General features: G+C 40.0%; 9 protein-coding genes across 9 annotated transcripts; 8 read left to right on the top strand and 1 right to left on the bottom strand. All coding sequences in view use genetic code 12, as the record gives it.

The window, feature by feature from the left end:
• The first annotated feature begins 329 nt into the window (after positions 1-329).
• RPS9B (40S ribosomal protein uS4) lies at positions 330-1,512 on the top strand. Its single transcript, XM_064916512.1, has 2 exons — positions 330-373; positions 837-1,512. The coding sequence occupies exons 1-2, from the start codon at positions 367-369 to the stop codon at positions 1,394-1,396; spliced, it is 567 nt and encodes a 188-aa protein (XP_064775751.1). The 5' UTR covers positions 330-366; the 3' UTR covers positions 1,397-1,512.
• Positions 1,513-2,043: 531 nt separating this feature from the next.
• Positions 2,044-3,156, top strand: RPL21A (60S ribosomal protein eL21). The gene is made up of 2 exons (XM_064916511.1): positions 2,044-2,115; positions 2,581-3,156. Exons 1-2 carry the CDS (start codon positions 2,105-2,107, stop codon positions 3,050-3,052), a joined length of 483 nt encoding a protein of 160 aa, XP_064775750.1. The 5' UTR covers positions 2,044-2,104; the 3' UTR covers positions 3,053-3,156.
• Positions 3,157-3,472: 316 nt separating this feature from the next.
• On the top strand, positions 3,473-6,071 carry RJT20DRAFT_25764 (uncharacterized protein). The gene has a single exon (XM_064919397.1). The coding sequence runs from the start codon at positions 3,658-3,660 to the stop codon at positions 5,758-5,760; it is 2,103 nt and encodes a 700-aa protein (XP_064775749.1). The 5' UTR covers positions 3,473-3,657; the 3' UTR covers positions 5,761-6,071.
• A 310-nt stretch (positions 6,072-6,381) lies between these two features.
• Positions 6,382-6,720, top strand: ASR3 (Asr3p; the record flags this gene model as incomplete). The annotated part of the gene is made up of 1 exon (XM_064919304.1): positions 6,382-6,720. The coding sequence occupies one exon, from the start codon at positions 6,382-6,384 to the stop codon at positions 6,718-6,720; it is 339 nt and encodes a 112-aa protein (XP_064775748.1).
• Positions 6,721-7,897: 1,177 nt separating this feature from the next.
• Positions 7,898-10,639, top strand: RJT20DRAFT_92952 (phosphoprotein phosphatase; the record flags this gene model as incomplete). The annotated part of the gene is made up of 2 exons (XM_064921456.1): positions 7,898-8,890; positions 9,275-10,639. The coding sequence occupies 2 exons, from the start codon at positions 7,898-7,900 to the stop codon at positions 10,637-10,639; spliced, it is 2,358 nt and encodes a 785-aa protein (XP_064775747.1).
• A 698-nt stretch (positions 10,640-11,337) lies between these two features.
• On the top strand, positions 11,338-14,280 carry STE11 (mitogen-activated protein kinase kinase kinase). Its single transcript, XM_064916510.1, has one exon. The coding sequence runs from the start codon at positions 11,769-11,771 to the stop codon at positions 14,196-14,198; it is 2,430 nt and encodes an 809-aa protein (XP_064775746.1). The 5' UTR covers positions 11,338-11,768; the 3' UTR covers positions 14,199-14,280.
• Positions 14,281-15,064: 784 nt separating this feature from the next.
• Positions 15,065-18,564, top strand: RJT20DRAFT_125498 (protein kinase). Its single transcript, XM_064916508.1, has one exon. It carries the CDS (start codon positions 15,523-15,525, stop codon positions 18,283-18,285), a length of 2,763 nt encoding a protein of 920 aa, XP_064775745.1. The 5' UTR covers positions 15,065-15,522; the 3' UTR covers positions 18,286-18,564.
• A 311-nt stretch (positions 18,565-18,875) lies between these two features.
• GNA1 (glucosamine 6-phosphate N-acetyltransferase) lies at positions 18,876-19,449 on the top strand. Its single transcript, XM_064915694.1, has one exon. The coding sequence runs from the start codon at positions 18,939-18,941 to the stop codon at positions 19,389-19,391; it is 453 nt and encodes a 150-aa protein (XP_064775744.1). The 5' UTR covers positions 18,876-18,938; the 3' UTR covers positions 19,392-19,449.
• On the bottom strand, positions 19,450-20,261 carry RJT20DRAFT_125495 (mRNA splicing protein). The gene is made up of 5 exons (XM_064916507.1): positions 20,047-20,261; positions 19,918-19,989; positions 19,738-19,812; positions 19,610-19,642; positions 19,450-19,533 (listed from the first exon to the last, which is right to left on the bottom strand). The coding sequence occupies exons 1-5, from the start codon at positions 20,071-20,073 to the stop codon at positions 19,516-19,518; spliced, it is 225 nt and encodes a 74-aa protein (XP_064775743.1). The 5' UTR covers positions 20,074-20,261; the 3' UTR covers positions 19,450-19,515.
• Between the last annotated feature and the right edge of the window lie 457 nt (positions 20,262-20,718).

The raw sequence follows: 20,718 nt of genomic DNA, 5'->3' as shown, positions 1-20,718 counted from the left end.
TCTATATCTATCACTACTACGTATTCTACACTACTAAACATGAGACCTGTATGTTAACAGCTCTGGAAGATGGGCTCTTCATGCCGGACTTTTCAGACGAATCAGCGGTATGGATGTCAAAACCTCCTGTCAACCTACAAGCCTGCACCTGAAGCAGTCTCGACAAGTCGTCACAAATCGCACCAGAGACCAGTTCTCAATATACTCAATTTCTTCATTTAGAGTAAACCTCAGCACTACATAGAAAATTTTTCAGTTTCCTCTCACTTACAGAGCTGAGTTTAGGAGATATAAAAGAATTTTCATTTCTCGTTTTTAGTGTGAATAGTTAAAGCTCTTTTCTTCAACACATCTAAGACAGTCAACATGCCTCGTATGTACACTAACAATTAAGCAGCATAACTTCATATAATGACAGTGACCTCATACTAGTTGTACTAGTCTTGACATCCTGTTCATTGAGGTTCGGGTCCTCCTTTCTTTGATTATATCAGAGTAATTTTTTAATTTATTGATTCTGAATTCCCGACACTTCAGTCTCAAGCTCTACTTTGACAAGTAGTCAAGGATAGCGTTTAGCCACAAGATTTGCGTCTTGCTTAGCCGCTGTCCTTGTAGGTTCTGCCCAAAATGCTGAGTTCATTGAACTCAGGCTTTGGTATGAATGTGTTCTTGCATCCTATGGAATCCACTTATGTGGAACCAAAGTACGCAGACACAATCCAGAACTCACTTCGATTCGTTCAGTTTTAAAAAATGCCCTGTAATCATAAGAAAGCGTAGAGACCTCTGTTATTTAACCCCATTTTTTTGAATAATATTCTAACTTCTATTAGGTGCTCCAAGAACTTACTCTAAGACTTACTCCGTCCCAAAGACCCCATACGAGTCTTCTCGTTTGGACGCTGAATTGAAGTTGGCTGGTGAATACGGTTTAAAGAACAAGAGAGAAATCTACAGAATCGGATTCCAATTGTCCAAGATCAGAAGAGCTGCTCGTGATTTATTGACCAGAGATGAGAAGGACCCAAAGAGATTGTTCGAAGGTAACGCTTTGATCAGAAGATTGGTCAGAGTCGGTGTCTTGACCGAAGACAAGATGAAGTTGGATTACGTCTTGGCTTTAAGAATCGAGGATTTCTTGGAGAGAAGATTGCAAACCCAAGTCTTCAAGTTGGGTTTGGCCAGATCTATCCACCACGCCAGAGTCTTGATTTCCCAAAGACACATTGCCGTCGGTAAGCAAATCGTCAACATCCCATCTTTCACTGTTAGATTGGACTCCCAAAAGCACATTGACTTTGCCCACAACTCCCCATACGGAGGTGGCAGAGCCGGTAGAGTTAAGAGAAAGAACCAAGGTAAGGGTGAAGAGGGTGCCGAAGATGAAGAGTAAATTACTTGAACTAATAATCATACTTGTATTTTATAGCTTATCTTTATTTCCTCATCATTAATAAATTGGTTTTTTTATTTCCAATGCATTCACTTCTTTTATGTAGTTTAATTTGATATTTGTTTAATATGAATGTAAAAATGTAGAGAAGTAGCCATTATAATTGTTATACCAAGTAGAGAGAATGGGATATTGCAACCATTTTGTCTTCATCTTTTTAGAAATAAACTGAATGAATCAATCGTTCTTACTTGGTAATTCACTGGAAAGAGGTAATCAGTTTGTTCAATGGAAGCGAATTTAGTACCGTAAATAAATATAACAGCTGACTTAGACGCCGTTTCAACATATAACTATTACAGATAAATACGACCTTTTTACTCTAATTATCGACCTTATAATACACCTCAATCATTGCTAATTGCATGACACCATGAAACCACCAAAGAGACGTCATACTATCGTCTTTTCATCCTCTGGAACCACAAGAGGCTGCAAAATAGATGTGTGTTCACGTGATCATATAATTCCTAGGGCTCGTGCCCTTGTTTCTCAGCGATGCAGGTCCTTGAATTTTGAAAAATGAAAATTTTCCATACATTGCTCGTTCTGGGACGGTTACGAATTGTATACATAGAAAATTTAACTATATTTCCAATATTGAAGACTCTTCTTGCCTTTTGAATAGCTCAGCAATATTAAGTAAAAATGGGTAAATCGTATGTGAAACATGAAAAGAGAATGTAATGATATGATAAAGAGAGAAGAAAGAGCCAGTCAATCAAAAGAACGAGTGTGGAAGCTATCCGAGATGAGAGAAGGACCTATAAAGACATTAATTATTGTTCAACAAGATGAGTATCAAAGGTGACACCAATACCAAGAAGAACATCATTGTAGAAGAATGTACTTGAAGTTGAAATCGACAGATCCACCATGATTTTGAGACCGTAAAGCACCAATCAATAGAAAATGATTTATTTCGAAGTATCATGACTGATGATACTACCTGGTTAAAATGAAGACGAAGGATATACTCCCAACAACTGCACTTCAACTCAACTGAAATGTATCCTCCAATTAATGAGAGTAATAAATCAAGCTTTTTTCAAATGAACTACCTTATTCTCAACATTATCATATCTTTACTATCCCTTGTGAGACAATTACTAACCAATGTATAGTCATGGTTTAAGATCCCGTACTCGTTACGCTTTCCAACGTGACTTCAAGAAGCATGGTACCATTGCTTTATCCACCTACTTGAAGACCTACAAGGTCGGTGACATCGTTGACATCAAGGCCAACGGTGCCGTCCAAAAGGGTATGCCACACAAGTTCTACCACGGTAAGACTGGTATCATCTACAACGTCACCAAGTCCTCCGTCGGTGTCATCATCAACAAGGTTGTTGGTAACAGATACATCGAGAAGAGAGTCAACTTGAGAGTTGAGCACATCAAGCACTCTGCTTGTCGTCAAGAGTTCTTGAACAGAGTCAAGTCCAACGCTGCTGCCAAGAAGGAGGCTAAGGAGAAGGGTGAGCAAGTCCAATTAAAGAGACAACCAGTCAAGCCAAGAGGTGCTTACGTTATCACCACCGAAGGTAACGTTCCTCAAACCCTTGCTCCAGTTCCTTACGAGACTTTCATTTAAATGGCTTATTTATATTTTTATGATAGATCATATGGGATTGGGTCTTACACCCAAAATCACTTCTTTCGAATTAAAATCTAATGCACGTAAAGTAAAATAGTAACTTAGATGTAGATCAATTCGCTTATACTGCGACATATATAGTGTAGTAGCTATTACAGTAAGACTAGTAAGAGCAGAATAAAGGCCACAATCCATAGCTAAGTCACTTCCCTTGTTATAGTGAACTATTCCAAGACTATTGCGTTCCAAAACTTGAAAACACCAACTACCATAAAAAGGGCTAGTTTTACCTATAACAACATATACTTAAAACATAAGAACAAATAGTATCTCATTTAGTACTAACTCTAACTAGCCATTCTCTTAACTATTGTTCAACTTCTTTCATTATACCTGTTGCATAAACACCTACTACGAATCAGGCGTTCTCTTACTTCTCTGCTTATGTAACTCCTTTTAAATTGAACCCTATATGAAATAAACATGCAGGACGCTAGAAACCTATCATACAATCGTCTCAAGTGACACATAACCAAACGACAGTTAAGACCAGCACATGATACATTCAACAGTACCATTAACCTCCATCAATATAGCATATCATGTCGGACTCGCCATCGAGTAGTCCTGTTGTGGACGGTCGTGGACTGAAAGAGGGCACGCCCTCGGTATCCAAACCCTCCAATATGTTCTCCAATGCGTTGCAAACGTGGACTGAGATAGACTTACCCTCACTTCAAAGAAAGCTCGATGAACAAGGCTTGGAACTTAAAGATGACCAAAAAACATCGTTACTCAGTAGAAAGAATTTGGCAGCAAAGACAAAGGAATTCCGTAAACTTGAAGATAAAGATAAGTTGGAGCAATTTAAGCTGCTCTTGAAGCTCTACCAGAACGAAATCGATACCCTTACGACTAAGAAGAAATCCGTGGAGAACTACTTTTTTGGAATTTATAGGTTATTGGCAGAAGCGCCTGATCCTCGTCCATTGCTTGAATTGTCTTTAGACTCGGTTCTTGAATCGTCCGAGACCGAGAGCTTGCGAAAAGAAGTCGAACGATTAAATGAAGAGTTAACTAAGAAGGCTGATTATGAACAATTGAAACAGAGATTGTTACGGAACGAACAGAAGGCTGCAGAATTGCTCAGTTCGAGATTGATTGCTAAGGAGGACGAATTCAAGTCCTTGATTGACGAAAAGCAATCCAATTGGTTAGAACAGGAGAAACAATTGAAGTTCCAGATCAAGGAAGCCCAACAACAGATCGAAGAGCTCAGAACATCCAAAGAAGTTACAGAACTACAATTAGACACACATAACAGACAACAGCCAAATTCGGGTGATATCTCATCGGCTGCCGTCTTAGCAGAATTAGATATAGTATCAAGAGATGCCGAATCCTCCAAAAAGAGAATATTTGAGTTGGAGAGACGAAATGAGGAATTACGTAGGGAACTCTCAAAGTCAAGAAACGACATTGAAATTCAAAGCTTGAAGGAAGAAAATACCAAGAAGGTTTCAGAACTCGAAGGAGAGAATGCGTTACTAGTGGCCAGTCTTGATCAAACCAGAAAGAAGTTAGAAAACACCTCAAAAGAGCAGTCAAGCAAGGTAGAGTCATTGAATAGAGAGATTTCCCAGCTTTCTCAAGAAGTCAAAAATTTGAAGGTGAACTTGGAAAGAACCAATGACTACGATGAATTGAAACATGAATTGCAATTGTTAAGGCAGATTGAGTTTGGCCACGAAGAAGACGAAGGTGAAGGAGATGGAAACGACTCCACTAAAACTATTGACTCCATATTAATAGAAAGAAATAAAGTCTTGACGCAAGAGCTAGCAGATTACAGATCTCAGCATGATGATTTGATGGCTAGAGTCGGTCAACTAGAAAAAGAGTTGGATTCCTCAAACCAAGAATTAACTCGTCTTCATTTGCTCAACGACAAGTTGGAGAATGACTTGCTGGAAGTACAGGATGTCACCAACACTGGCAAATTCAACGATAATGCCAGTATTATATCAAGCATGACTCGTATGACTAGACCAGGAGGGCGGAATGGAAGTATTGTGTCTGGCAGCTTAGGATCAGACGAACCTTCTATCTTACCTATCATTACCAAACAAAGGGATAGATTTAGGGACAGGAACAACGAGTTGGAGGAGGAACTCAAAAAACAATATAATACTGTCAATAATTTGAAGAGAGAAGTTAACAGCTTAAAAAGGGACAACGAGGAATTATATGAGAGAACCAGATACCTTTCATCATTTAAGAGTCAGCAGGAGGCATCACAATCTGTATCATCAAGAGCTGGCAGAAAACTCTTGCTGCCAAAAGCTAATGTCAGCATCGATATCGAGAGTAATCCTTACCAACAAAATTACGAATCAAAATTACACCCAATTGAGCAATTTAGATTGCGCGAACAAGAGAGAATCAACTCCAAACTATCGCCTGTGGAGAGGTTATTTATTTCTTTAACTAGAGCAATCTTGGCCACCAGAGGTACAAGAATGTTGTTCATGTTATATTGCATTGGTTTGCACTGTGTTGTCATGTTCATAACCATTTACTCCATGAGCATGCATACGTCGATGATTGCGGAAGTAGGTTTGAACACAAGTACTGGTGGATATGCTAGTGGACAGGCAGGCTCACCAAATAAGGTACTTGGCAATGTCGCTGGAGATGTACCATAACCGCATAGCATTTTAGGAATTATTTATTATTGTATAAATAGAAAGTTAATTCTTGAGTAAGGTAGCTGTAGTGTTGTTGACTAGTGTACAGTATTTGGATAGATAACGTTAAAATGTATCGTCCTTGGGTAATGTTCGGTAAATTGCACTTTATTACTGATTTTTGGCCAATAATCTGAAACAATTCAAAAGCCTTACACCAACAACGATAACTACAATAACTACAACTACAATTACAACACAGCTGGATTTTTCACTTTTACCCCAATTTCCTTACATATGTAACACACAGTCTCTATCTAACTTGACACTTCCCACAGGCAATTCACCACAGACCAAGAATAACTACTCCACCACCACCACCACACACCCCCCCCATTGACCTCTCCACAATACAAAGGCTGCAAAATTCCTTTTCCTTATTTGTCGTGCACTCACCATTCCAGATCTCCCATTACAGCCCGATTCAAGAGCTCGCTTTGGAGCCACTTATCCAGATGGGATGGTCACATGGATAGCAACCACCTGTGTACAAAATTGCCACCAGAACCCCTGAATCAGGTCTGGGTAATGTTATTTACGGATAACACCAGGATCGCCAGAATATAAAAGGAAATCAACATGAATCCGTTTTTATTTAACATCATTCTCTTCTTTTTATTGTTTTTAACATACAAGTACTTTATCCCGCTAATGTCCGACGAAACCAGTAAAAAATCGCTCCAGGAGCAGGTTGACGAAGCCAACTTTAATCCAGACAACTTAGTTGTTAACATTGGAGGTAAGCAAGTCCCATTCAACAAGATCAACAAACCTCATCATGTCGTGCTTGATCCACACCACCACAAACCTCAAGTGAATGCCGAAAGCTTCCCAGATCTCGAGCCAGAAGCCAAGGAGAGGGAGGCACACTTGGAGGCTGCTCGTGCACAGAAAGAAGCTTTCAAGAAGAACGAGTAGTTCTACAGGTGCCGTACTCTGGAAATGATTAGCTATTGGGTCAATTCGTAGCAATTGAGTGGCAGGTTCATCAAGGATAGACTTTTACTCGTACAATTGTCAAATAACACGTTTTGAAGTCACTACCAATTGACTCATGGATCTTACAAAATATGTGGTTCGCTTTGAAGCGAAATATAAAACTTAGGTTCAAAAAACATTTAAATATACACTAGAAACCAGTTTATTGGTTTCTTTAAAATGGAGTTTTAGAAGAGGTAACAATTGTAGATTGAAGATTGTAGATTCTTTGTCTTGTGATCAGACAATTGTCATCTGGTATCAGTGTAATTTGTTTAATTCAGAGCCTTACAATACCTACGACAATAGTTCTACAGACCTTCCATGCATCGGCATCTGCTGTGCGTATTCTCCTGCGTTCTCTCCGCCGGCGCGAGGAACAGCGAGGGACAGTATAGCTACTTTATGCGGCACACTCTTCATGGTAGATGTATACTTCAATTTGGCACAGTCATAACCATACCAAGAAATGTCCCGTTTATAACATCATTTTGATTCCGATTCTCCTATGTAAAACAGAGAGGTAATTATATTATATTTTGTTTCTCTAAATAAAGTTCATACAATTGAATGATTCAATAATCAACATTATCTCTCTGAAAATAAAATACCATACCCATGCCCCTTCCACCACAATCGCATCTCTCTCTAGCATTAAAAACGCTTTTGGGGCCGCCTGCCACCAGCACCACATACACGACTAAATTTCATTTTCTCGCTATAGATACATGTATTAATAAAGCCGTTTGTCAGTGAGAGTTTCCACACACCGACTTTTCACCAGACACTCAACAGAAAGGGCCAACAACCCCTTGTGGTTTCCGGGAATTTTCGTAATCTACAATTCAGTCAAGTCCCCTGAATCCGTCTCCAACTTGTCATTTTCAATACTATCTTCTTTTTTTCTTCCCCTCTGTAAAAGGCACTATCATTTGCACGTACTTTACTTATCCTTACTATCCATCTATTCCTTAGTGCCACACTGGATACAGGCCGTTCTCCTCCCATAGTTAAGCAATTCACTGAGAGTCAGCATAAATAAATATATAGATCTTTAGACAGTTCTTCTTATCTCAGTTACTGCCATAGTCCTGACCACAAATAGCAATTTAGCAGTATGTTCGGGCTTCCCAGAAGATGGGTGCGCCAGCTAGGTTATGTGTTTATCTTCATAGTAATCTCGGTGGTGCTTCTTTTGATCGCCAATAGCCAGAACATCATCAAGCTTCAGGACTACCTTCCAGAAAGCCTAACACCTTCATTCTTCCAGCCAGTAGCTGATCTGTACGTCATTGATGTGTCAATAAACAACTGCTACAGCTACAAATCAAACCAGGAGAGCTGCGGAAAACCGTTGGCTTGGACCGGAGAGTTAGGAGATTTGAGAACCGCTGGTGAATGGGTCAAGGTGGAGAAAGACCTCTCGTTGGGCTCATCTTGGTTCAGACAACAATACTTCTCCTACAAGAAATTGAATTCCGACGCGTCCGATTCGGAGATACTAGCCTCGAAGGGTCATAAAGACTCCGACGAAAAGGTTAATAGAAGAGTTATCGTGGATATCGCCATAGCAAACCCTCAGAAAGACGCTAAGATCAAGGGCAACGAGAAGTCCAAAATTCCTATTCACATTCTTGAAGAATTCCATGCACAAAACGTATTCGACGATGTAGATCATGCCAGATTACAAGAGCTTGGAAAAGAGTACCATGGAGAAAAAACTAATGCGGTCACTGAGGACCAAGACAATATCGCCAGCAAGAAAATCAACGACATGAATACTAAACTCGAACAAGAAGAAGAAAATAAGGCTAATGAGAAATTGGCCGATGACGCAAAAGTGAAAGGAGATGGTAAGGCAGAAGCGAAGGAATTTGAAGAGGACATACCACCACAAGATCCTGACCCCAGTGATGGCAAGAAAGGCAATAAAGCAATACCCGAGCAGGAAGCTTCACCTGAAGATGCCGAGAAGGCCGGAAAAGAAGAATCTAACGCAGCAAAGGAGATAGAGGAGTTCAAGGCAAAGGCAAACAAAGAGAATCCACAGCTAGGAAAATCCAAAAAACCCATGGAATCGGAAGACCTGGAAGAAGTTTCACCAGAAGAAGTTCCTAAGCCTGAAAAGGAACAGAAAGAAGACGCAGGAAAGTCAAAAAACCCCGTAGCAGCAGAAGATACCAAGGACGAAAAAGAAGGTGCAGACTCTCCAAAAAAGCTGAATGAAGATTCAGTAAAATCAAAAAAGCCCGTAGAAGCGGAAGACCTGGAGGAAGCCTTAGTAAAGGAAGCGGCAAAGCTTGCAAAAGAACAAAAAGAAGAAGCTACTCAAGAAGAGGCCAAGGGGTCTCCTGAGAAAGGCGAAGAAAATAAAGTGGAAAGTCTTGGCCTGAAAGAAAAAGCGGAAGAAGCATTTGAGGAGGCCCAGACAGATGAAGAACTCTCACAGAAGGCAAATGCTAAATCTAAACCAAAAGCTGCTCAATTAAAGAAGCAACCTAAGGAGAAGGTAGAGGACACTATCTTGGAGAAGAGAGAAGTGGCACAGAGTAGACAGGAGCTTGACAGGGTTATGATTATCCCAACGAAAGATGAGTTGAAGAAGAGGGGGTGGGAATATAAGTCTCATGGTATCTGGGTCAAATACGGACCAGTTAATAACATAAAAGCCATAACGGGAATTGACTTGTTATTTGGAGAAGATGCAGTTGAACCCAGGCCCAATTGGAAATTAATCAAGGATCCTTTGACAGGAGTCGCTACTCAACCGGATAAGCCGGCGTATTTGACTTTCAGACGTGGAACCAAGGAGGATTACAAAGATAAGAAATATCAGCCAATCTTAAAGATTAACCAAAATGGCAAGTTCAAGATTTTACAAGTGGCAGATTTGCATTTCTCAACTGGTGTTGGCAAATGTAGAGATCCGTTCCCAGCAAGCACCGCAAAGGGTTGTCAAGCTGATCCAAGAACGTTGAAGTTTTTGGAGAGAGTGTTGGACATCGAGAAGCCCGATCTTGTGGTACTAACAGGAGATCAAGTATTTGGAGATGCTGCCCCAGATGCAGAAACAGCTCTCTTCAAAGCTCTCAACCCATTTGTACAAAGGAAGATTCCTTTCGCTGTTACATTGGGAAATCATGATGATGAAGGATCTTTGAGTAGAAAAGAAATCATGGGCCTTTCAGCTAACCTACCTTATTCCATGGCTGCATTAGGCGCGGATGAAGTAGAAGGGTACGGGAATTACTTGGTGACAGTGGAAGGACCATCTTCACGTAATCTTGCATTATCTTTGTATTTCTTGGATTCACATAAATATTCAAAGAATCCCAAGGTTACCCCAGGTTATGATTGGCTTAAAGAAAGTCAATTGCTCTGGGTGGAACAAGCAGCTGCCAGTATAGAGAAGGCGGTAGCTTCGTACTCAAAGATACATTTATCAATGGCATTTTTCCACATTCCATTACCAGAATATAGAAACCTTCAGCAGCCTTATATTGGCGATAAAAAGGAAGGAGTCACTGCTCCAAGATATAACTCTGGAGGAAGATCAGTCTTTAGCGAAGTCGGAGTGAAAGTGGTTAGCGTCGGCCATGATCATTGCAACGATTATTGTCTCCAAGATACTCAGGATAAGGACGGCTTAACAGAGAACAAGATGTGGCTTTGTTACGGCGGAGGTTCTGGAGAAGGTGGATATGGTGGATATGGAGGCTACGTCAGGAGATTCCGTGTTTTTGACATTGACACTGCTAACGGAGAGATTAAGACCTGGAAGAGAGCAGAGAACAACCCTGACTCTGTTCTTGACCATCAAACCATTGTGCAAGGAGGAAAGGTAGTGAATTTCGCTTAGGATGGCTAACTATAGATAATACCATGCAACTTTGGGTGTTTGCTATTTAATTAATTAATAAGAAATATCTGTATTTTTAAGAGAATGACTCGTTGGAGCGCTTACAATAAATGACATCTTCAGAAAGTAGTTGCAAAAACCAGACTTAACATGTCGTAGATTTTCGACAAATATGGCACATGACATTTTGAAACAAGACATTGAAACGCGACACATTCTTGATTGTCACATGATCTCGCTTAGTGAATGTGTCGTATCGTCTCGCTAATCACTAACATATCTTTCTCCACACACAATGCAACATGCTGTGTCGTGAAGTGACTTTTTAATCGATTTGACAGAGCTGATCTGGTATGTTCGAACCAAGAGTCTCACAGACTCAGATCTGACGAACTATTGAACTTTTCACGCACTTTACTATCTAACTAGTTTTACGCTAGCGACAGTTTAATTACCAGAAATAATGAGCCGTACATAGCATCTTTAGACGTACAGTGGTTGAGCCGGTTACATAATATTGCTTATATAGTCCTTTCAGCAGCAGCAGCATAAAATATATACATATTATTAGACAGTGCAAAAAACTATAACCATATCTACAGTACTACATTACTACTCTACAACCAAATTCTGACCATTACTACCACATTTGCCATTACTTCCTCTACCTACACTACCATATCTACACCCAATTATACCTTCATTTCTACCATTGATTCCTATATATTATACACTACACGTATCCCACACGTAACCCATACCTCACCTACTTTACATAGTTCTATCTCGCACCACACAGAACTTATTACCACACCTGTCTCTCTCTGTAGCATCTACATGCTCGTATTTCTCATCTGCACCGTTCCTGGCACTCATCCTCCTCATCTCGCCTCGCTATTGCTCGTGTTAAGTCTATACCTTAAGACTGTGTATACATTCGATGCTAAGCGCATTGTTGTATGAAACTGCCCCAAAATTTCAAGGACGGCTGGGTGCATAAATATCAACCTCTCCCCTTTGTCTACCATAGAATTCACCAGCATAGCATTTATACTTCCAAAGAGCAGCACTTGATAGTGGTCAGCTGCGAAGTCACCGGGATTTTGTTCAAATACTCCCTCAGCCCAAGATGACCGAGTCAGAACTCTCTGTACCACCGTATGAGGCCACTACCGCTTACCGAGACTTCAGGGAATTGAAGCAGTGGCTCGTGAAGTCAGACTGCCAGCAGCACTACTCGAAGTTTGTCGAACATGGAATAACCCTTGACCTTCTCCCCGAATTGGACACTGCCTCCCTAAAGGAGTTGGGCATCAACAAATTGGGTGATCGGTTAAGGTTGGAACTTGCCATCTCAAGCTTGAAGGCAGAAAGACTAGCAAGCGCAGTAAGTGTCGATGAGCTCTTCCGCTTAGTAAATCTACAGTTGAGCCAAGCACTCCCGGAGGCAAAGACACTATACCGAGTAAAAGATGGAAATAATCCGGATGGAGGGCTAAAACCAGCTGATTCGGCTACCCTAATTCCTTTGAACAATGACAGCAGCTCTAGTAGCAATTTTGCAGGTTCAACATCCCACCAGCACAAGGACTCAAATAAAAACATCACTTTCATCCTACAAGATGGTACAACAAAAAGAGTTAATGTCACCGGATGTTTCAATGCCCAGTCTATTAAACGTAAAGTATTGAAGAGACTCGGAATAAAGCTGCAAGAAACCGATTACGACACTTACATCCACAACACTTCTACAACTAATAACGGAAGCAACAGTAATAATGGAAATAACACTAGCAGCGACAAGGAAGACCCCCCAGTAAGTGTTCTTTTTGATGTGGAATTAGTCACGATTTGTTATTCTCCAGATAGACTTGAAAAGCACAGAATCATACTTTGTCCAAAGAATGAATATCCAACAGACATTGCCATCGAGACATCGAGGCGTATTTTACTCAAGTACGATAGGCACTACAATTCAAGACTATTGAGTCTGGAGAACTTGAGCCAATACCACATTCCTGACCAAAGGAAGGATGTACACAAGAGACCCACTTTGCGTAACTTCTTTGGCCAGAGACCTCCCAGTGAGTTAATTTCCTCAAATTTGGCCGAATACTTTCCAGACACTAGACAGAAGGATTTAGAGGCCACAGTTAGAAATTCTGTGAGATATAGCGTACGGATTTCCCGAAGATTCAACTTACCACAAAGCCTTACTTCTCAATCCGGCGGTTATGGCAGTAGCAATGTATCTGTAAACAGAAGACTATCAATGGCCAGCAACTCCACGATGGTCTCACCTCATAGGACACCATCTTTGGCTTCCGCTGAACAGCAGGTTCCAGTACCAAGAAGACACATACATGGTAGAACTATTGGAGATGTGATGGTGAACAATATTACCGCCATAGATGAGGCAGTTAATTCTAATGACAACCAATCTATTTTCAGCAAGCCTCCTTCTGTGTATTCAAACACAAGTGGCCCCAATGACTCGAGATCTTTCATATCTGTGGGGTCCAATGGAAGATCATTACATCCACAGAGACACTCGATTGCAGCCAGTTTTGTAGATCTTTCTGGGCTGTCGAATAACAGAAATTCAAGAATCGAACTTATGAGCGTGGAATCAGATTCAGATGAAAGCGAAGACTTCTTCGATGTTTACGCTGAAGAAGAGAGTTTCAATGGTTTAGATACTATTTCGGAAGATGGTCCAAAGAACTGGTTGAAAGGAGCAAGAATTGGAGCTGGTAGTTTTGGAAGTGTTTATCTTGGTATGAACCCAATTTCTGGTGAATTGATGGCCGTGAAGCAAATACCTTTACCTACAAAAAGTGCCAACTTAGAAGAAAACAAGAGGCTCATGCTGGAGCAGCAACGCGAGTTAACTTTGTTGAAGCTGTTAAATCATGAAAACATTGTACGTTACTACGGCGCTTCCACAGATGAGAGCTATCTCAATATCTTTTTAGAATACGTTCCAGGTGGATCTGTTCAATCCATGCTACAATCTTATGGTCCCTTTGAAGAACCTTTAATTCGTAACTTCATCAGACAAGTATTAATTGGTCTAAGCTACTTACATGGTGAAGATATTATCCATAGAGATATCAAGGGAGCTAATATCTTGATTGATATTAAGGGAACTGTGAAGATTGGAGATTTTGGTATCTCCAAGAAGGTTAATAATATTGAAGATGATGATACTCAAGACAGCAAGAAAGCTGGCAGGAGAGCATCTCTCCAGGGATCAGTTTATTGGATGGCTCCAGAAGTGGTCAAGCAAACAGTTTACACCAAGAAAGCTGACATATGGTCAGTGGGATGCCTCATTGTGGAAATGTTTACCGGCAAGCACCCATTCCCAGAGTTCAGTCAAATGCAAGCGATATTTAAAATCGGTACCCACATCACACCAGTAATTCCTGAATGGTGTACCACTGAAGCAAAAGACTTCTTGAAGAAGACCTTTGAAATTGACCACGAAAACAGACCCGATGCAATTGACATGCTTTCGGAGCTGTTCTTGAACCCATTAATTATGTCTAAACAGTAGACAGTATAGTATATAGGAAGGATAAATAAGACAATTGGTTACTTTAAATTTGTAAGTTTAGGTAAGAGACGTATATCGCAGGACTTAAGTATTCCTTTGTAAATACATACAATATTTTTCGCAGTAGCATGCTGCCTAAAGATGCGCTGACCATACACCGTTCTCAGTACAACTACCACCTCATCTCACTCATTTACAATAAAGCATCTTGAGATTTACTATGAGCCGTTTTCTTCCTCATATGTATCAAGACATCGCCTAGACATCATCTAGACTACGAAAATGACCATATGATGTTTCCATCCCACTTCAAATGCACCGATCGCTCGCTTATCACAGCCTCGATGTTCGGCTGCGAATTTCTTAAACAAACCTACGACCTCAATGTATCCTGGAAAGCTCTCACTGAGTGAGTAATGTCGCAAATGCATCCAGTCACTCAGAATTTTACGTCGCATTTGACATCCTCCATGCAGCTACTCATTTTGTACTACCGTCGTTACTAACAACAGCAACAGTTTTGCGTCCCATCAAATATTTGTTGTAATGCTGATCTCCAACCTTACAAGACACCATACCACTAACTACCCCAATTTTCCTACAAATGTATTTATCCCCTTAAAGCAAAATAAGGCCCAATATAAGACACCTCTCAAGCAACCAACAACAACAAGAAGATAGAAACTTACCCCTTAAAAACTAACCCTCCTCTCTCTCCTCTTACCACCCCTCTATCGGCCTCCAACTTCTCCCCACGTATTGCGGATTTTTGGAGTCATCACTGGTCATGCACGACCACGACTTTATTTTTCCGCCTGACTCAATTGGTAACCATCAGTAGGCTTAAACCATTTACATTAAGAGCTGTTTCTAGTGTACAATTGTATTGGCTTCTATTGTTGACCAAAGCTTAGGTTGCAAAGTCTCAAGCGCCAGCAATCTTCTATTTGTGTCAGTTTTACCGCTAGTGACGTAAAGCCAGAAAACGCTGTACACTGTATTACCCATTCTCCAGTCTCGTTAAAGTTTCTGTGAGAGAAAGAAACCTTATTCAGAGAAGCAACGAAGCGTAGTGGGAAGTCCCAGAAATCCCGTAATTACGACAGGAAGGTGGGCTTTTCCGGACATTTCACAGAGGGAAAGAAATCAATTGTGTTCGAATTGGACTATTTGAGTACCACAAACATAGAATTCGTGATCACTCTTCATCAATATCACCATTATATCGATCCAGATCTATCTTTATAGAACTATCCTTCATTTCTCCCAATACCGGATATTAATCTAAAGGTCAAGTCAAAACGACGAATATTATATACCTACAATGGAAATACCACTCAAATCCCAGCCGAAGGTTTCAACAGTCAACCTCATAGCGGACCCCAAGTTGTCAGAGACGACACCGCCGCCAGAAAGTGGTGGCCCCCAATCTAATCTTAGTGCCAACCTCTTAAAAGTCCGTAAGGGCAAAAGCATTGCCATGACATCTCCAAATAAGATTCAGTCTACAGATGCTGGTAACCTCAATGATCGCATAAGCGCTGAATTGGCCCATTACAAACTCACTAGAAGGTATTCGGAGACAGAGAAGAACAACTTCGACCTGGAAACAGGCCACAGGTTATATGACGATGGTAAGATAAGACCACATATTCCACGTAATGACTTTTCGTACAGACAAGATATTTATGACTTGAATCGGCATAACACGTTCAGCAGTCTAATGCAAGAGTCAAACAGCCGAAATCAAACTCAAAGTCCAACAAAAATCTATTCACGTTCTCATGACGAGGCTATGGATGACAGCAACGATGGAGTAATCGGCTTAGAAGACGAGTACATACCAGGTCTCAACTTTGCTGACATGATCTATAGGTGGAATAAGAACATTTCAGATCATAATCTCAGTAATATAAATGAGCCTCACAATCAAGTTTACAATTTTAAGCACAATCAAGCATCTACAAATTCATCAACAACTACAAGTCTCACAAATACACCACAGAGTAGAGATGCATCTTACTTGGATCTAAACCAATTGCATGCCCAAGTAGCCCCACAGCCAATTCGTTTAGGAAATCAGAACCAACAGAGCAAGTACTCTTTCACGAAGTTGCACGATTATATGAAGCAAAGGAACCAGACAGGGTCTGGTAAAGGGCGTGAAGATAGTTTGAATACCAGCAACCTCGTCAATGAGAGTACAGCAACGCTAATTCTGTCAGAAGAGTCCAAGTCAAAAGATGATGAGTTCGATGGGGATCCTAAAAAGAAAAAGCAGAAGTCGATTGTCAATCCAGAAACTGGTGACATTAACTATGAGTGGATTATTAATTCACTACCTCAAAACTTCAATGATTTGCCCTATTCCCAGCGTAAAAAGTTAGTGAGATCCTTTTCCGAATCTATTGACTACTCACAGTTTTCTCTATTTGCGAAGAACTACTTAAGTGATAGGCCAGGGAGTTCAACAAGCTCTGGGAGAACTCCAAAAAGTGGTGGTATTGGCTCGAACAACGGAAGCTTTGTCAGGCGACCCAGAATGAACAGTTTCAATACAATTGCGGGAAAGCTCTTAGCTCGTACTTCAACTTCAGATTTGAAAAAGCTTCACGAACTCCAACCTAAGAAAAATGTAGACGAGAAAGGGGCCATTGTAATGGAGCATGAGCTTGGGAAGGTAATTGGTTTTGGTGCTTGGGGAACAATCAGAGAGTGTACTGATAGGCATGGAACAGTTAGAGCAATAAAGATTGTCAAGTCTGTAAGAGATTTTGATGGAAGTCCTTCGCCTAGAAGTCAATCTCCATCTAGAGCAGATGTCAACAATTTAAAGCACAAGAATCCGAAGGTATTAGAAGTTTTCAAGAAGGAAATCGCTATTTGGAAACAATTACACCACGATAATATCTTACCACTCCTAAAACACTTAGAAACTGAAAATGCTATATTTTGCATCACGAACAGAATTTACGGTGGAACATTGTTCGAGTTAGTTTCATCATGGGGCCAATTCAATAGCGGAATAATGAATACCACTGGTCCATTAGAATTTCTGATTGAGAGACAGCATGAAAGACTTCTTGAAGTGATTCACTGTACACGTCAAATTGTCAAGGCCTTAATGTATATGCATGAGGAAAAGGGAATAGTTCACGGTGATTTGAAATTAGAGAACGTACTAGTTGAGCAAGATGAGAATAAAAAGCACAAGATGATCATTTGTGACTTCGGCATGGCTAGAGCATATACATCTAGGTTGAGCAGAAAGTCCTCCGCAAGATATCTCCCCAATCACAATGGAATTAACCAAAGTATGTTAGACGAAGAGTCATTAATGATGAGGAGTAAGTCCTCAAATACAGAAATTAGGAAACCATATCATGGAGGAGATACAGACAGCACTTTGAAGTTGGACTTGCAGTCTAAAGATGATTCCCGAATTGGAATATCGCACTTCTTGAAGGTTCATGGGCCTTCGTTGCAATCCATTGATCTTACGCCAACACAATCAAGCCTAGGACAATGGAGGGAATTTGATTTTAAGCGCAAGAGCACTCCTGAGAATCAGGATGGAATTGACTCAGACTTGCCACATAGCCATATTGGCTCTTTACCTTATGCTTCTCCTGAGTTATTGTCACCTTCTCCGCCTCCTTTAGGCCCACTGGCTGATATCTGGGCTCTTGGTGTATTGATGTATACTATGTGTGTTGGAAAGCTTCCTTTTCAACATCAGTATGAACCAAGACTTCGTGCCATCATCTTTGCAGGCAAGTATAACAGAGAGGATTTGAAGAAGGCATGCTTATTGGAATGGATTTTCCAAGAAAAAATTGAGCATTCTGAGCAAACGGAAGAAGTTTTACCTGCCAGTTTGATGATACAGTCTCCATCTTTGATAGATCTTCAAAGGCAACGCGAACTAGTACAGTTGCAGCAATCATGGGCAGACCGCAAGGATAAACAAGAATTCCAGTGGCTATATGATATCATTTCCGGATGCCTTGAGAAGAATATTACGAAGAGATGGGATTTAGACATGATATCCCAATGTCTAGACGACCATCCACATGTGGGAGAATGAGTGATTACATCAACTATATTCTCTCTACTTTTTTTTTAATTATTATGAGGGTATGATTCAACGATTTACATTAATATTATTATGATGACGGTTCTTAAAAAAAATTGGATATACTGAGTCAAAACAAAATAAATGACTCAGACTTCAGCATTACTGGCCCTTATGAGTTAGTTCAAGGGGATTCTCCTCCATAGAGAGATAATGTATTAATACAAGCAAATTTCTAAAGTGGATTTATCGTAACTATTGTAATTTACTGTCATATAAATCATTAAAAAGGTTCCTAGAAGATATTATGTGGTAGCGCCGTGCAATTGCCAACTAATTGATTGAGATTAATAGAAATAAGGGCAAGGTGGTGGAAGTATTACTACAGCAAAGAGTATTTTCACCAAAAACAACCAGAATGGAGGGAACCTATCCTCTACTACTCTTGATGGTCTTTACTAACTACAATTATTCAGTTATAATTGTTAAGTAATAGATTGTGTCTTGTGCACGTGACCCTTCCATTTGTCCTGATTTGGAAGGTGATTATGTTTTGGAATTCTTAATATTTTGATGCTAAAAGATGATGTTACTATCAATAGAAATATTGATACTTTTCATTTCTGAAGTTCAAAGAATTGGGGAAAGAAACTAGGTTGGCAATTATGACGTTACCCGAAGGATATTCGTTAAGGAAGTTGAAGGAATCGGACTACGATAACCAATACATCGACACATTAAAGGTGTTAACTACCGTAGGCGAGATTTCGAGTTCACAGTTCTCAGATCTTTTTAAGCATTGGGAAGCCAACCTGAGCATTTACCATCCATACGTCATAACCAATTCCGTCGGAAGCGTTGTGTCCACAGGAATGTTGTTAGTAGAGAAGAAATTGATCCACGGTTGTGGCCTGGTAGGCCATATTGAAGATATTTCAGTTGCTTCAAGTGAACAAGGAAAAAGATTGGGACTGACCATGGTAGCACATTTGGCCGAATTATCCAAGGAATTAGGATGTTACAAGGTGATATTGGACTGTTCGGAGCATAATGTTAAGTTTTACGAGAAAGGAGGATTCAAGAACGAGGGAGTGGAAATGTGTAAGCGTTTTGATTGATCATAGAATAGAATTTTACCATGGTTTTAAGTGATTCATTGGAGTTCATCAAAAGGATATCTCTGTAAATAGTATTTATTAGATATTCATCTATACACGTTTAGATTGAATGTAGTATGAACTTTCAAATCTTTTCTAGGGCCTAGAATGGTGTTAGTATCGAAACGTAGAAGTCGTTGTTTTTCCAACGAGAAATAGTAATGTAAAAGTAGACTTACCTCTAATGAAACTATGGAGTTTCCTCTGATGACCTAAATTGGGGAGTTAGTATGAAAACCGAAAAAGAAGCTCCATATTTGGATTTACCTGGAGCAATCCAGGCTGCTTAGAGACATTTTATACGTACTATTGTGCCAATGTTCACCTTTTCACCATTTTGAAGCACTTCGAGAGCATCTGCTAGTGTTATGTTTAAAAAGACCTAAACTTGATGTTAGTATTAACCTTTTGAATAAAAGAGCCTCGACCTCTTTGTATTTCCCAGTCAGTGGGAATTACTGTCGCCTATTCTCAATATTGTACATACGTCGTATCCTCGTAATGTGCCTGTGACAGTCCTTGTACCATTTAGCTGTATGGAAAGCTTTTTATCCATGTACTAGAAGAGATGTTAGTATATGATTGAATTGATGGAAAACACCTTAAAATAACATACACTTTTCAATTCTGGGGCGGATACCATTGTGAGTTTTGTGGCTAGATGGTATTTGTTGCGAGATAATATGAGTTTATGATGGTAGCACAAGCAATGTGATGCAAAATATAATACAGAATAATTCAACCGAATACAAATCTATTTGTTTGCACTGCAAAAATATCCATCTTATATAATACAAATTGTTTGCACTCCAAATGCTCTTCTTTACTATCGCACAGTTTTAACAGAAAAAAGATCTCTCAGTTTTCAGTTCTCAGTTCTCACTGCTCGCTCTCGTTTGTCGTTTTCTCAGTTTGTCGTTTTCTCAGTTTGTCTTTTGTCAGTATGTCTTAAATAAGTATGTCTTAAATAAGTATGTCATTTCTCAGTTTGGCACTTCTCAGTTTCTGTCACTTTTGCATTTATTAAATTGCTGCAATTTTATTTAGAACCTATTCTTAGCATCTCAAATAAAATTACAAACCCTCTAAACTAAGCAAGCTCACCCGTCCCTCTCTCCATCCCCCAGCATACAACACAACAAACTACTTGGCTATATTTCCTCTCACTTCTCGCCCTTTAACTACTGCTTGTTCACTTTTCCTTCACTCTTAACCTTCTTTTTTTCTTATTTTCTCCTTTTTTTTTACTAGAGTTTTCACAAACCTTTTTATCTCCATCAGCAAATTT

This window comes from Scheffersomyces xylosifermentans, assembly GCF_036884685.1.
Source record: "Scheffersomyces xylosifermentans strain CBS 12540 chromosome Unknown RJT20scaffold_2, whole genome shotgun sequence".
In the NCBI taxonomy this organism is placed as follows: domain Eukaryota; kingdom Fungi; phylum Ascomycota; class Pichiomycetes; order Serinales; family Debaryomycetaceae; genus Scheffersomyces; species Scheffersomyces xylosifermentans.
The sequence above is the reverse complement of the archived record's forward strand: the minus strand, read 5'-3'. Positions and strand labels throughout refer to the sequence as shown.